Source organism: Hyaena hyaena, unplaced genomic scaffold (assembly GCF_003009895.1).
Source record: "Hyaena hyaena isolate Hyena2069 unplaced genomic scaffold, ASM300989v1 scaffold_927, whole genome shotgun sequence".
Lineage (NCBI taxonomy): Eukaryota > Metazoa > Chordata > Mammalia > Carnivora > Hyaenidae > Hyaena > Hyaena hyaena.
Genome location: NW_024081558.1, coordinates 231,304 through 246,604, shown reverse-complemented (window position 1 = coordinate 246,604; position 15,301 = coordinate 231,304). Strand labels below are relative to the sequence as shown.

The window sequence follows — 15,301 nt, the reverse complement described above, 5'->3', positions numbered from 1 at the left end:
TAGTAATTGAACATCAGTACCAAGTATCAGTGTGAAGAAAATTCATTGTCTTTTTTTTTTAAAATTTTTTTTTTTAATGTTTTTATTTATTTCTAGGAGAGAGAGAGAGACAGTGTGAGCAGGGGAGGGTCAGAGAGAGAGGGAGTCACAGACTGAAACAGGCTCCAGGCTCTGAGCTGGCAGTCAGCACAGAGCCCGACGCGGGGCCCGAACCCACGAACCGCGAGATCATGACCTAAGCGAAAGTCAGACGCTTAACCGACTAAGCCACCCAGGCGCCCCGAAAATTCATTGTCTTTTGATGTGTGAAAATGCATTTTGAAATGAAAAAGGAATGTTTTGGGTTCAAACTTCAAGTTTTTACTATCAGTTTAGCATCGAAGTTTTACTGTCAAATGCTTTCCTTTCATTGTATAGGGAGTCTATTTATTCTAATATTGAACAATTTCAGAGAGAATATTTGATAAAAGAAAGAGGTATAATAAACGGGTGGAAGTGAGGGGACTCAGAGAGGTAGTAGGGTATCAGAGTAAAGTCAAAGACAATAAATCATTGATCACTTCTGCTTACAGGATAATCTGGAGGTGATTTCTAAGGCTGTGACCCTTAACCCTAGGGTTCCAGGTGAAAGTTCTTTCTTGATGTAGACCCCTTCTGGGATGGAACTTCTTTTTTTAATGTTTATTTATTTTTGAGAGAGAGATAGAGGGAACATGTGTGAGTGGAGGAGGGGCAGTGAGAGAGGAGGACAGAGGATCTGAAGAGGGTTCTGTGCTGACAGCAGTGAGGCCGAGACAAGGCTTGAACTCACGAACCATGAGATCATGACCTGAGCTGAAGTCAGGTGCTTAGCTGACTGAGCCACTCAGGTGCCCCTGGAACTTTTAACAGTGTACTGATGCATCCTTTTCAGGTCCTTTGCAGAAAATATTCTCTGCTCTGGTTTGTATTCTATTTAGATCTAATGTGGAAAGTGAACCAGTTAAAGTGCCAAAACCTTTCATTAGGAGTCTGCCATTTTAAAAAATGGGCTTTGATCTGTTAACCCTTGGACTGAACATTCCAGTCATTCATCTTCCAAAGTTTTAAGTTCAGGATTTGGTTGTGGTTTGAATTTACCTTTTTTGAGACACAGCTTGAATGCCTCCATTTGATTTTGTGCTTTCAACACATTTTTTGGGGGATCTGGTGATTTGGGAAGGCCTATACCATATGGTCTTGATAAGGTGATAGATTTTCACATCCTGGGAATTGGCAGGAAAGGGTAGGAACTGAATCAGATGTGGGAAGCGAAAATGAAGAGTTTGGGCCTAACTCATCTCATGATATGTTTTTTAAGACGTATGAGTCCCATAAAAATCAATTTTTAGGAAAAAATCATGTGTGTCTCTGTGTGAGTGTGTTGTCCCACCTCATGAGGGTCTCTTAAAAGTAGAGAGCTTCCTTTTACAAGAATGGCACTTAACATTTCTTGGTCAGCCTTTCAGAAAATACCTCAGAGTTGGGGTCAAAACAAGAAGAAGCAGCAGCAGCAGCAGCAGCAGCAGCCCTGCTCCACCTTTCTTGAAAAAGAGATTGTATGAAGAAGGACTAGGCCACGGATGCAACGCAATAAAGGGTAGCAGCACACATTTTGATCTGGGAGTTGATGTGTTTTGCAGAAGGACGAAAGGGAGGGATAGAATAAAACAAGGCCAGATATATACACCAGGAGGGTAAAAAGGCCCTGATGGCAGTCTTGCAAAAAAACGAAAAAACAAGAATAAAAAACAAATTCATGAAAGAAGAAAAGGGTGCCTTCTGTGATTTCTAGCGGTGGCGGGGGAGTGGGGGGGCATTATCTTGACCGTACGGAAAATCCAGAACCCGGAGGCCTGACATTGCTCTGGTCTGTCGGTCTGTTCACCGCCGGCTCCGTGGGGACGGTGCCGGGAGAGTCACCTACTGGGTTTTTTCTTTCCTTCACCTCGTCAGGGGCTTTGGTTCCCCGTCCTGAGCCCCGGGTCCTATCTTGGCCTGGACGCGTGCGCATTTCTCGCACCTGCACGAGCTGACTGCGGGCGGCGCGGCGCCGGGGCGTGGGGCCGCAGCCCCGCGGGGCGGGGACCGGGCGGCCGCGGGCGGCGCTCCGGCGCGCAGCGGGTTAAGACGGTGGGGGCGGCGGCGCGGGGAGGAGGGAGCGCGCCGGCGGCGGCCGGGCTGCGGGCGCCCGCGTCCCCGGACCGCAGCGGGTTAAGCGCCGCCCGCGCCTGGAGGGCTGAACCCGCAGCCGCCGCTCCGAGCTCGCATTCGGATCCGCTAGAGCAGGAAGATGGCGACGGACGGCGCGAGCTGCGAGCCCGATTTCTCCCGCGCCCCGGAGGACGCGGCTGGGGCCACGGCGGAGGCGGCGGTAACCGAGGTCCCGGGGTGGGCGCGGGAAGGGCGTAGACGCGGGCCGGGGTTCCGGCTAGACCGGGCTTGCACCCTGGGGCGCTCCGCAAGCCCCGGCTCCCAGGGGTCCTCCTCCCCGGGTGCCCCCTCCCCACGGGGCTCGGCGGCCCAAGCCCGGGTCGGGGCGGGTGAGGCGGCTGCCTGGGCTCCGGATCCCTTCTGTCCTTTCCCAGCCCTGCGGGAAGCCGTCCCAGTCCGCCCGGTTCTCGGGACTCCCCGCGTGCGTCCCGAGCGACCCCTACGCCCACTCCCTCGGGGGCGGCGGGGTTTGGCCGGGGGTGGGGGCCGGGGTGTGTTTCTAGGCGAACTTGACCCCCCATTGTTCGCCTCTCGCTGCGCGCGTGGTTGTGGGCTAGCGTCTCGGGGCTGCCTGGCATCTCTCAGCGGACGCTGGAAGGCAGCTCGGGGGTGACGGGTCGTCGCCAGGCAGGTGTGGGGATACCCTGTGTGTGTGTGTGATACCGTGTGTGTGTGTGTGTGTGTGTGTGTGTGTGTGTGTGTTCGTTCGTTCCTGTGCCCGAGGCCCCTTGAGGGAGGCCCGGCGCCCGGCTGTGGGCGCTGCTGCCCCCGCTGCACGTCGGAGCTTTGGGTTCTAGCTGCCTGCTGCCCCGTCACTTGGTGGTAGGGGGTGGGGAGTGGGAAGGTGTCCTCGTTCTTCCCAAGAAGATGCCCGGGCAGGGTGGAGATTCAGCACCTGGTGTCAACACATTGTTCTTCGCGGGGCTCTAGAAGCCGAATGAGCTTCCATACACCGCCGGCCCCACTTTAAGCCCCAGAATATCCGCGTGCACAGAGACTGAATGGTGGTTTCCAGCCCGTACCTTCGGGGAGGGCTGGACCTGCATTTCCTAGGTGCAGACGTTTTGGGAGTTGAGAAGCAGCTTTGCAGGAGCTGCAAGGAGCTGCAAAGAAAGGCAGCCCTAGGAACGCCTCCCACCCTTGGCGCGATCCCGCTGTTCTAGCGGGAGATTCCGGGCGGGATCGAGCGAGAGGAGCATGGACGCCCCTCAGTTCTTTCCTAAGCAGAGTCGGTGCACGAGCAGCAGAGGGCAGGGCCAGGTGTGAATAATCTGGGCTGCTGTGACTTCTTCCCGCTCTGTTTGGACGTGGGGCTTTCTGGGGAGGGAGAGGGAGAGGTGGAGGAAGCTACTTGAGCTGAGCTGGGGAGGGAAGAGAAACAGGGAAAAACGGAGGAGGAGGAGGGCTCCTGATTTCCACTTGTGAAACTTGCAGGTTTTAATCTGAAACTTTTAGGAAAATTGATTTTTTTTTCATTCTTTGCCTGGAAAACGTGAATTTAAGATTTGAAACGAAACCTGCTCTCTTGTGATGCAGTGAATCAGTTACCCTTTGTGAAGTACAGTAAGGAAGCCAGCTATTAAGACACCAGCCTCTCTGGGAAGTGGAAATGATTGGGTACCTTCAACCCCAGGAGATGCTAAGGGGAGAGGAGTGAGAGGGAAAAGAAAGAGGTAGGGGTATGTGTGTTTCTCAAGAAGGTTGAATTTGTTTAATCGACTTGGAACAGGCTTCTTTCTGCTTACCCTCAGTATTTAATCACCTGACGGTTAAACCAAGCACAAACATCTGATTTATGGTCTGTAGCTGTCCTATAGTTTTATTTGGTTAGATTGCAAACAGAATCTTGGACACCAGACAGATTTTTTGTGTTAAGGGCTGTGTTCCCTTTCTGCTGTTTAAAATTTTCAGGAGTCTGATTTTTCATTGTGGATAGGTGGGGATTTTATAATTTCACTGTGGTTAATAGTATAGTCATGAAAAATCTGTGAAAGTAAAAACTTTCTATTTTTATAGAATCCTTTAGAGAATGCAATAAGGATGATAGTATTTTTTTAAAAAATTAAGACTGTAGTAAAATTCTGATGATGGCTTATTATACAGTAAACCGGGCATTTTACTTTTAACGTGGTCCTCCCATAGTGGCCACTTCACTAGACTGATTTTTAAATCAAAGCTAGGTTGAGGAATGATAATTGTCATTATAACTGCTTCTTATCTAATGGTTAAAAATCAAAGGCATTTTTATGTATTTGGGTTCATGGCAACTGAGATTTTTTTTTCATTTTTAGGAACTTTTTTCATTGTAGAGATTCATTTCATTTCAAATTAGTTTACATATTATGCATTTTTATATGTACATTTGGCAGCCATGAACCAATGGAGACTCCAAAGCAGTAGGTTATTTTTGAAAGTGAGTGTTTTCACTAAGTTTTGACTATTTAGATTGTTGCTTAGAGACAAGTTTAATTTATAGTTTTCAGCTTAATGTGATTTTCAGTGGAGTGTTTTAAATTTAGTTTGTGATCGTTGTTCTTAGCTGTTTAAATCCTGAAAGCATCCCAAGTGTAAAGCTGGGTAACAGTTACATTATTCAATAGGATCATATTAATAGTCTTTGCTGTGAACCATGCGAGAGACCTGGGTTATTTTCAGTGCCTTAGCCAAATGTGATGACTTTTATAGGCTATATTGCTATTTCTGCTCTGAAAATAACTCCTAATGGATAAGGCAGTATGGAAAACAGAAATCTTCCTGCTTTTTTATTGTCACCAAAGAATTTAAGAGTGAAAGGAAAATGGAGGTCTTTTTAAAGCTATATTTGGAAAACTGGCCAACATTCTTGTCATTCTGGACTTTTCTGGAGCAGCTAATATGCAAAAAGTAGATATAAATTTTGTTGTCACGGTGATAGTAACAAGAAAAAAAAACTTGGACAGTGATTTTATTAAATGCATGATAGTAACGTTAAACAATACTATGCACATTTTTGTTTTCCAGGTGATAGTATTGAATGTAAATGCAAAGAAAAGCAGCTTCTTAGCCAATTTTGCTAACCTTTCTTTTGAAAAAATCTATAGCTATATGGCAGCTATAGAAATTGGAAGTTATACAGAGCATAATAGTTAAGTAGGGAATAATTCAGATTTAACACATTACCAACTACTCACCAAGATGGTGGCATCACGAGCAATGTCTTTGCTGCCTTGAAGTAACACACTCCCATGGTGGAAACTGATTAATACCGAGTCAAATCAGACGTGATGGTGTCATGAAAGACAGAAACAATTTATATTAGGAGTCTGGGGAAGAGTCATGGAGAGGATACCTAGTGGAAGGACCTGGAAACATTCCACAGAAGGATGGCATTTGACCTGGGCCTCGAGACGGAAGGAGGACTTGGAAGTGGAAATGGCAGGAAGCTGTGTGCCGTGTGGCTGGTTCTTAGGATTCTTTGAAAGGTGGCCTGGGGCACAGGTGAGGGGCTTTCCAACAGGAGGTCTCAACTTCAGTCTCAACAGTGTGCTTTAGAAAAATAGGTTAGAAATTGAGGAAGTAGATTAAAAAATTCCCCCGTGATTAGAAAATAACTGATACTTTCAACATGCTACTTTTCACTGTTTTCTTCTTAAATAATGTATATTTCTGTTTGTGCCTGTTTTTTGACTTTATTATTGTTGGTATTGTCGTTGTTACATTTCTCGCAGGAGCAGTTTTGCTTAGAGCGAAGCATTTGTCTTCTCTGTGATTGAATCCGTGCCTGGGCTAGATTGCCAGTTGGTTCTCTCCTCTTGTGTTTCATGTAACTTTATGAGGTGAGACAATGTTTCACAGACTGAGTACTTCCTCAGCCATTTACAAATATCTGCTGTGGGTCTTGTGGACAGCAAGGCTGTGGCTGCGACAGTGCAGCCTCCTTCAAGAAAAGCATGTGGGTTTTGTTTCTAAAAGAAACGAAAGGTTAAGCACTGTGCCAGGCACGTACATGGTAGGTGTTCCACTAATATTTACTGAATAAAGAAAATGAACACTCACCAGGAAGCTGTGTTACAATACTTAATTTTGATTGGCTAATTAGGAAATTTACTTTGTGTATTAACTGGATTGTCGTGAAAATGTTGGTCTGTGATTTCTAGTAATTAACGTTATAGATGTTACAGAGCTTTTCTTGTTTCTGAAAGATGACCCTGATTTTCTGATTTGTTTTTGTTCTTTCTGATTTTTGTTTGTATATTTCTCTTTCCACGCTGCTTTCCTCAGTGACCTTTCAGATATTTCACAGACTGTTGTTTTTTAAATTTAATATCCACCACTGTTAGTTTTCCCTTTAGATTCTCTCTTCAGAATAATGGCTGAGATGGTAACTGCATCCCTCCTATCCTGGATTTTTTCTATAAGAGTCAAGGTCAAATCACCCACCGGGGTTTTGGAGGGAGCAGATGATTGAGGGGGGTCAAGGCAAAAATAGAAGGACATTTGGAAACAGGAAAAGGGGAAAAAAAGGAAAGATTGGGCAGGAAGATAGTTAGGAATGGCTTTCGAATAGTCTGCAAATGCCCAGAAATCTGGGACTAGAATTCAACTTTAAATGCGCCTAGGAAAGATGGAATAGTTTCTCTTCTTTCTGCCCCCATATACTTTGCCATCTAATCACATCTGAGTGTTGCTTTAGAAAAGACTTTATTTATTTATTTATGTTTATTTTTGAGAGGGAGGAAGGGCAGAGAGCAAGAGAGGGAGACACAGAATCTGAACTATCAACACAGAGCCTGATGTGGGGCTCAAACTGATGGACCACAAGATCATGACCTGAGACGAAGTTGGATGCTCAACTCACTGAGCCACCCAGACACCCCTATTTATTTATTTAAAAAATATACTTTTTAGTGTTTATTTTTGAGAGAGAGAGACAGCATGCAAGTGAGAGATGGGCAGAGAGAGAGGGAGACACAGAATCAGAAGCAGGCTCCAGGCTCTGAGCTGTCAGCACAGAGCTTGACATTGGGCTGGGACCCATGGACTGTGAGATCATGATCTGAGCCGAAGTCAGATACTTAACTGACTGAGCCACCCAGGTTCGCCTATTCATTTTTTAAAGTTTATTTATTTTGAGAGAGAGAAAGAGAGCGAGAGCCAGGGAAGGCAAGAGAGAGAGAGGGAGTGAGAGAATCCCAAGCACGCTTCACACTGTCAGTGCAGAGCCCGATGAAGAGTTCAGTTTCATGAACTGAACCCTGAGATCATAATCTGAGCCGTAATGAAGAGTCAGATGCTTAATCAACTAAGCCACCCAGGCACCCTTAGAAAATACTTTATTTGAATGTATTCAATTGTATTCTTCTCTGTTGGTGCTCCTTTGCAAGACTTTTATAACATGGAAAGGGAAACTTGTCTTTTTTCCTAGATGTCAGTTAGAAAAAATGGAGAACAGTTACGAGAAAGATGATAATGATACTAAAATCAAAGAATTTTTTAAAAAATTGTTAATCTTTTATAAATAACTTGTACAAAAATAATGAAATGTTACTGCTCTGTACAATATGATGCAATATGCAATGTAGAAAAACATGGTTTCGTTTTGACATTTTTATATTTCATTGAAGAGGCAAAAAGATGATTCCAAATGCCTGAGTTCTTCCACAGAAGGGCTTTGTAACTGTAAGAATATCAGTTAGCAGTCTGTGTCTCACCCTCTTCATTTGAAAATCAGTGTGCTGCCATTTATCACCTACAGATAATCAAGATGATATTCTTCAATGCATTATAAGCTTCTTAAGGGACAGTTATTGGATCTGGAAATGGGTTTGCATGTGGAGATGTGCCATGTAGGGCCGATGGAACATTGAAAAGCTGAGTTAGAATGGAAATAGACACTTGTTTTATCCGAGATGTGGTTGGTTCCTTCCTTCCTTCTTTTCCCCCAAAGAGGAAATAGAGACTGAGAGATCTGAAAGGAGGAAAAGGGAGGTGGCTGCACTTAATCATTAGAGGTTGTCACCCCTCACCTACCCACTTTTCTGCTTATCATTACAGTCCTCTTGTACTTAAAATTGGTTATACCCATTGCCAGGTTTCCTTCCTGTCATTCTACTTACTTGTCAGTTTTTCTTCTTTTCGGTATACTCAGTTGGTTGTCTTGCATGGAAGACCTCAGGCACTGTGGGTTGATTTGAGGTACAGGGCCATGGAGAGCTGTCTCCAGGTTCTTAGCATGTTGCTTTAAAGCTACACATCAAGTTGCCCTAGTTGAGATTACTCTAAATGATTTTTGAAACAATGAATGAAAATGACCAGTTACTTAGTTTTCCTTAGAATAGGCTATAACATTGTATCATAATTTACAGGATTTGCAGGCTTTGTGTTTGCATGCTGAGTGAAATGGGCATTTTCTACCAAAGGTGGGCATACATGTTAGGTAAGATCAATTGAGGATGCAATATATTCTTGCTGTTGTGACATTTCTAGTAGGGGTGAGAAAATAGAGCATTAAGATAGATGAGTGAGTTTAATATGAGGAGATGCACAGGGCAGGATGTGATTACTTGTCCAGTGAAGTAAGAGAGCAGACTGTAAGACTGACTGTAGGGAAGGAGAGATTTCTGGAGTCTGTACAGTCTGTAAAGACCTATGGAAGTGAGATTTGAACTATGTCCTCAAGAAAGACAGGATTCTGATGAATTAGAGGACAAAGTATTAGGAAGAACAAAATTAAAGTTCTGCAAACCCTATAAGTAACATTCTTTTGTCCCTATAGAGAGAAATCAGGAGAAATAATCTCAAAGCAAGATGTAATGTCAGAGACTTGAAATAATTTTAGAGCATGAAAATGTACTTTTCTTCATGAAAATCCATATAATTAGCTGAATTCACATTTTCTTTAATTTTTTTTTTTTTTTTTTTTTTTTTTGAGAGAGAGACAGCATGAGCAGGGGAGGGTCAGAGAGAGGGAGACACAGAATCTGTAGACAGGCTTCAGGCTCTGAGCTGTCAGCACAGAGCCTGATGTGGGGCTTGAACCCACGAGCCGTGAGATCATGATCTGAGCTGAAGTTGGATGCTTAACTGACTGAGCCACCCAGGGGCCCCTGAATTCACATTTTCTTAATATTGTGAATGTTCTGTGTACCTGGAAAAAGTTGGATTTTTTTCATGTAAATGATACAGTCTTCAGATTTTTATTTTTTCCTTGAAATTCCAATATGAATTTCATTGTTTCCCTCTTGTTTATGCCTCTTATCCCCAACCCATAAATCTTGCTTACATTGAAAGTTCTAAATGCACCTCATTAATTATTAGCATGCTGTATTAGACTGGGAAGGAAATTACAATTACATTGTAACTTCAGAGCAGAGTGGAAAAATCAGTTGACTTCAAATTATTTCTCAAAGGCTTCATGGAATGACCTATATTTCCTCAGTCCAGTAATCCAGTTACCCCGATAGTCTATCAAATCAGGACATTTGAGAGCTGGGGGAGGGGTGTTAGAGATCACTTAGTACAACATTCTTAGTTTACCACGGAGAAAACTGAGATCCAAACAGATGAAATAAAGTCCTTCTAACCCATCGGCTTTCTGAGGTATCTCACCTCCTTCCCACATGGTAAATTCGTTGATCACATGTATGGTAGGTGGCCCACTAGACTTGAAATTGGAGGAGATGCTCTTGATGTTTGTGGGAAGTTCCAGAGAATATGTCTGGTTTGTGTTTGGTCACTAGATTTTCACTATAACTGGTACGTTTGGGCAAAGATCTGAAGGGCACTTCTGCCACTGTGGCTTAAAACCTCTTCTAAGTGCTTTTTGGCAACCATCAATGTTCTGACTCCATTAATTCTTAAAGGATATGGGTAAGGATCTCCTGGCCCTAATTGACTGTGACCGTTGAAATTCCCTACATAAAACTCAGTACTTTAGGGTGTGGAGTGGTAGTGAGGAATACTGGTATTGGCCTATGTTCAATTCTGCCAATTGAAGAAGACTTTACTTAGCCAGGTTCTATTTTGTCTATTCCCTCCCACTCTCTCTCAGCCTGTTTAAAAAAAATCTGGAAGAATGCCCTCCCCACACCCATCCCAGACCTTGTTGAATACTGCTGTGTTGAACGGTAAGAGTTTGGGGTTTTGTCTTCTCTTTCAGATTATATATTTGTTTATGTCCCATAGAAAGCTCTCTCTTTGTTTGATGACCAGACTCTGGATTAGTTTAAACTGCCTATGCCAGATTTTTAAAACTAGGCGTTAAGAAGCACTTCTCCTGGAGTCCCCTTTCTGGCAAACATCAAACATGACAGACAGGGTGGCCTGTAGAACTGAAATTTAGCTGTGTTCTTTCTCTCTTTCTCTTTCTCTCTCTTTCCCTCTTTCTTTTCTTTCCCTACTATCACTTAAAAATGAGATCTGGATTTTTCTTTAATTAGGAAAGCAAGTACAGTAGTAATAAAGCTTAGTGTGTGAACATGTGTGCTGTGATTTTTTTTTTTTGGTGGGAGAGTGGGGTTGTCATGTTTTCATGGATGCCCTGATAGAGATCCGAATTTTTTATGTAAGTGGTGGCATTTATATCTATTCTGTTTTCTATCTTTTTTTTTTTGAGGTTAGTTTATCAAGTTAGTTTGTCTTATAAAATATAAATCTATCAAAATAATAGGAAACTTGGAGGTGTTAGATTTCTTTATGGCATGGATTATGGTGATGTTTCCTATATCTCCAAACTTATCAAGTTGTACATATTACATATTTACAGCATTTTGTATGACAATCATAGCTCAAAATGGTTTAAGAAAAAAAATTTAGAATAATTATTTTGGGGGCGCCTGAGTGGCTCAGTCGGTTAGGTGTCCTACTTTGGCTTGGGTCATGATCTCACGGTTTGTGGGTTCGAGACCTGCATCGTGCTCTGTGCTGACAGCTAGTTCAGAGCCTGGAGCCTGTTTTGGATTCTTTGTCTCCCTCTCTCTCTGACCCTCCCCTGCTCGCGTGCCCTCTCTCTCTCTCAAAAATAAATAAACATTAAAAAAATTAAAAGAATAATTATTTTGTTCTTAAGTCAAAAAAATTAGTACTTTTCCTATATGTAATTACCACTGTACCACAAATGGATCAAGTCAGATAGCTACTACTTCATGTGAAACTAACAGACTTCTTTATTGGGATTTTCGCTTTGGGCCTTCTTTATATTTCTAACCATACTAAAGTACTTTGAATTTATTAGCAAAATAAATGACTTCTAATATAATTTCATATACTTTTTTATTATACTGTTTTGCAAGAATAGTGGATGAAAATGTTAAGCATTAGAAAATGACAATTTGAAAATATTATTAGAATATCCTTGAAGGCCAGGAAGTAATATCATTTTTAGTGAGGACCCAGGGGTGAGAGCAGCAGCCCCGCAGACAGCCAAACTATGTATTTAAAATAGTGCATCACTTAATACATTGTGACAGGAAACAGATTTTTTTACATTCTATGTAACCTAATCAATGGTTTAGCGAGAACCCTTGTAGCAGTGATTTTTTTACTTTAATCAATTTCCCTTTTTATTGATGGTGATCTATTAAAAAGCAGAAGTGTTGGTTGCAGGTCACATGTAATGTTGATGATGATGGAACCAGAGCAAGCCCTCCTGACTGTAATATGAATCAGAATCTTGGCAATGTCATTCATAATTTATTAGTATCTAAAATGGAGTGCTTTGCTTATGAAGCTTCGGGGAAACAAGGACAATAAAATATACAATTAATTAAAATCTTTAGAACAACCAGCAGCAGCATTAATAAAACATTACGCTCTAAAGCACATAAGAATTGCAGCTCACTCTTCCATCTTAGTGGGAAAAAAGCAGGATAAAAGAGTCTGTCTTTCATCATAGTCAATAAACTGAGTTTATCAGACTTAGGTTGGTAGACTTTCAAAGAAATAGGCTTGTCGCCAACAGCCCACTCCTTTCTACATAAAATATCTGGGTGCCCTCAGCCTGGATAATAACAATCACCGCTTTTATTTAGCACTTCCTTTATTTATGTGTTCTTGCTTCATGCTCACAAGAACTTTGCGGGGTAGATGTTAGGATTTCTATTCCATAGTTGAGAAAACAGATCAGGAAAAATACAAATGCCTTGCCAAGTGTAGTCCTTGGACCAGCAGCAGCAATGGTAGCTTGTTACAAAGTCACATTCAAGGCCCCAGGTGATTCTTATGCAAGCCTGCCTTTGAGAACAACTGTGTTGTAAGACCCATGTGACACCACCAGCCATGTAGTGGGAGCAGAATTTGAGCCCTAGTGTATTAGATTTTACCATTAACAGGGAATATCTCTTAAGTTGACTTTCTAAGCAAGAGCCTCCTAGAAATAACCTATCCTTTAGGCTTCCTGTTGTCTTCTTTTCTCTTTTTCCATCCTGAGCCCTGGCCTTTCCAAATAACTGCTCTAATCTATGTGCAAAAAGAAACCATTTTAAGAGAAAGGTCCTTTTAAAATCTTTCTATGGAGAACCAGCTAGTTCTGGTCTCTTTTCTCTTTGTACCATTATTATCTCCTTCTAGAAGGCTTCTTTGAAACTGAGAAGTAACCAGTTCTGGTGCCTGTTTGAAACTCCATGGAATCATGTATGGGCTTGCCATGTTTACTTCTGTGTCATCACAAGGATAATATGGGGCCAGATATTTGGGTGTTAAACAGGTTCTTATTAGCTGATTGATAGAATGGCACTATTTTTCATCTCTAGAATGTTGTCACTGTGTTGGTAAAGTGTGCCAACAGGCACTTGTTTGTAGTTTTGTCATTTCCTGGTTGAATGATCTAAGTTCTCTGAGTTGTGGTTTTCTTAACTGAAAAATAGAGATCCTATCTTACAGATTAGATTTGATTTTTTGAGAATACTTTGGAAACCATTGGGTGCTGTGCAAATGTGAAATAATGTTCTGGAACGTTCTGAAGAATGGCTTCTGAGGTTGGGTATTCTGAGGCATTTGGGGATGAACATGTGTTCCCCACCCTCTGATGGTGAATGGGTTTATCCAATGAGTCCCTGCAGAGAAGGGCACAGTAGACTGTGTGTGTAGAGGAGCTCAGGCTGTGGATTTGCCCAGACTGGGCTGTGAGCATGCTAGTTGATCCTAAGATGGCAGCTGGAAGAGTTGCTCCTAAAACTTGTGAGGAAAGGGGACAGAGTTGGAGACAAAAATATTGGGCGTCTGTGGTATAGTAATGGTATATAAAGAGGTAAGATTGGATACAGTTAAGGAAGGAATGTAGAAAAGACAATGGAGCTGGAAGAGTGATGAGTGAGGATTGTGTCCCCTGGACCATGGTGCTGATACCTTGTGATGTAGCTGAGTCTCTGGAGGTTCACATACTCCAGCCCCAGCCTGCCTTTGGAATGGCAAAAAGTTACAAGGCATTGCTTAAAAAAGCATTTGGCAACCGTATAGCAGGTTCCAGACTCATCTGCCCACAGACCCAGTTGATTAAATGTGGGTGGTGGTACAGGTCTCGTCAAAGTACATTTGTCTGCCCTGTGTGTATCTGTGTGTGTTTGGTGGGGAGAATCAGGTAGCAAAGCCAAGAGCATATTCCTTCTAAAGGGACTGCTTCTTGGTTCTGCAGATTATTGCTCTTTGAAATGTGGGCGCAGGTTTAACCGGTCATCTGAATTTTGAAGAGAAACCAGAGATCTAGATTTTTCGGTGACATCCTCAGGATTTTATTTTTATTTTTTTCCCCATTGCTGGCTGAATAAAAAATAAAACCCTTTGTGGCCCAAGCTATACACATCTGTAGGCCAGATTTGGCTGTAGGCTGCCAGCTGGTTACCTCTGCTGTGGAGTGTTCTATAAACATGACCTGTTATTATTGGATGTCCCGGAATTTATAATAACCTCCCAGGAGCCTTTAGGTTGGGGTCTTTCTATGAATACATTCTCGTGCTTTCTTTGCTACCCCTGCAACTTCTCCTGAACATATACCAGGCCTGTTTTGATAGAAACTCCAGAAACTTTCAATTGGTGTCACAATTTGAAGAAATTTTGAATCCAGGTGTGCAGGCAGGCTAGGAAAAAAGATTTCCTTTATTAAGAGATTTGGGCCAGTGGCCTTACAGTTTTTACCCCTCCTCCTAAAAGGTCTGGGCATAGATTATCTGCTGCTGAACAGGGCCCCTGTGCTTCTGGGATTTGCTGAGCCACTGAGATAAAAACAGTCCATTGCAAACCTTTAAGATGTGTGTATTGTCCCACTAATAGTTTTTTTCATTGCTTTTTAAATATTTGTGTTATAGAAAAAAGAGTTTGATGTGGACACCCTCAGTAAATCAGAGCTTCGAATGCTCCTCAGCGTGATGGAAGGGGAGTTGGAGGCCAGAGACCTGGTCATCGAGGCTCTGCGGGTAAGAAGCTTCTAGGGCTGAGACCCATTGTTCTATGGTTTTCTTTTTTTTCAAAGGGCGAGGGACAAAGCTGCTTCTCTCAGTTTTTGAATCCTGTAGATTTAAAATGTTTCATCTGGTTAAAATGTGCCCCTCACTCTAAATGCCCACCCCATAATCTTTATACATGCAAACACTGAAGTCAGATGGTCCGTCATTCTAATGATGGAGACCAAGACCATACTGTTTAGTATCGGAAAGTTGAGACTTAAGTGGTATTGTTTCATGTGGTTATTTGGTTGTAAGTTTTCAGAAAATTGCAAATTTGATATCCTACATGTATGTGAGGTGAGGAGGAAAAATTATCAGAGTCATTTATTAAAGATAATTACTGATAATTTAGATTTTCCTTCCTTTCTCAATTATAAATGATTTCTTTCAGAAGCTCATAAGAGTTAAAACTAATATATATCCCTTAAAAACTACATATACCTTCAAATAGTTTTATTAACTTTTTCATCTGATCTTGTAATTTTCAAAACTCATGCAGAATTATCTTCTGATATGTTATTTAAATACCTCAATAGCATTCTGTTGCTTTAAAAATAATGTTAAACTTTCTTGATGCACAATTGTATAATTGGTTGTTCTTAATCTATACTTGTTTTGGTACGTTAGCCAAACCTAATTTTTATTGTGTTCTT

General features: G+C 42.2%; 1 protein-coding gene across 1 annotated transcript in view; it reads left to right on the top strand.

The window, feature by feature from the left end:
* Positions 1–2,311: 2,311 nt before the first annotated feature.
* Positions 2,312–15,301, top strand: part of CTTNBP2 (cortactin binding protein 2) — a 148,571-nt gene continuing 135,581 nt past the window's right edge. The window contains exons 1-2 of the mRNA XM_039220946.1: positions 2,312–2,392; positions 14,511–14,618. Coding sequence (XP_039076877.1) covers positions 2,312–2,392; positions 14,511–14,618 — 189 coding nt within the window. The remainder of the gene's footprint in view (positions 2,393–14,510; positions 14,619–15,301) is intronic.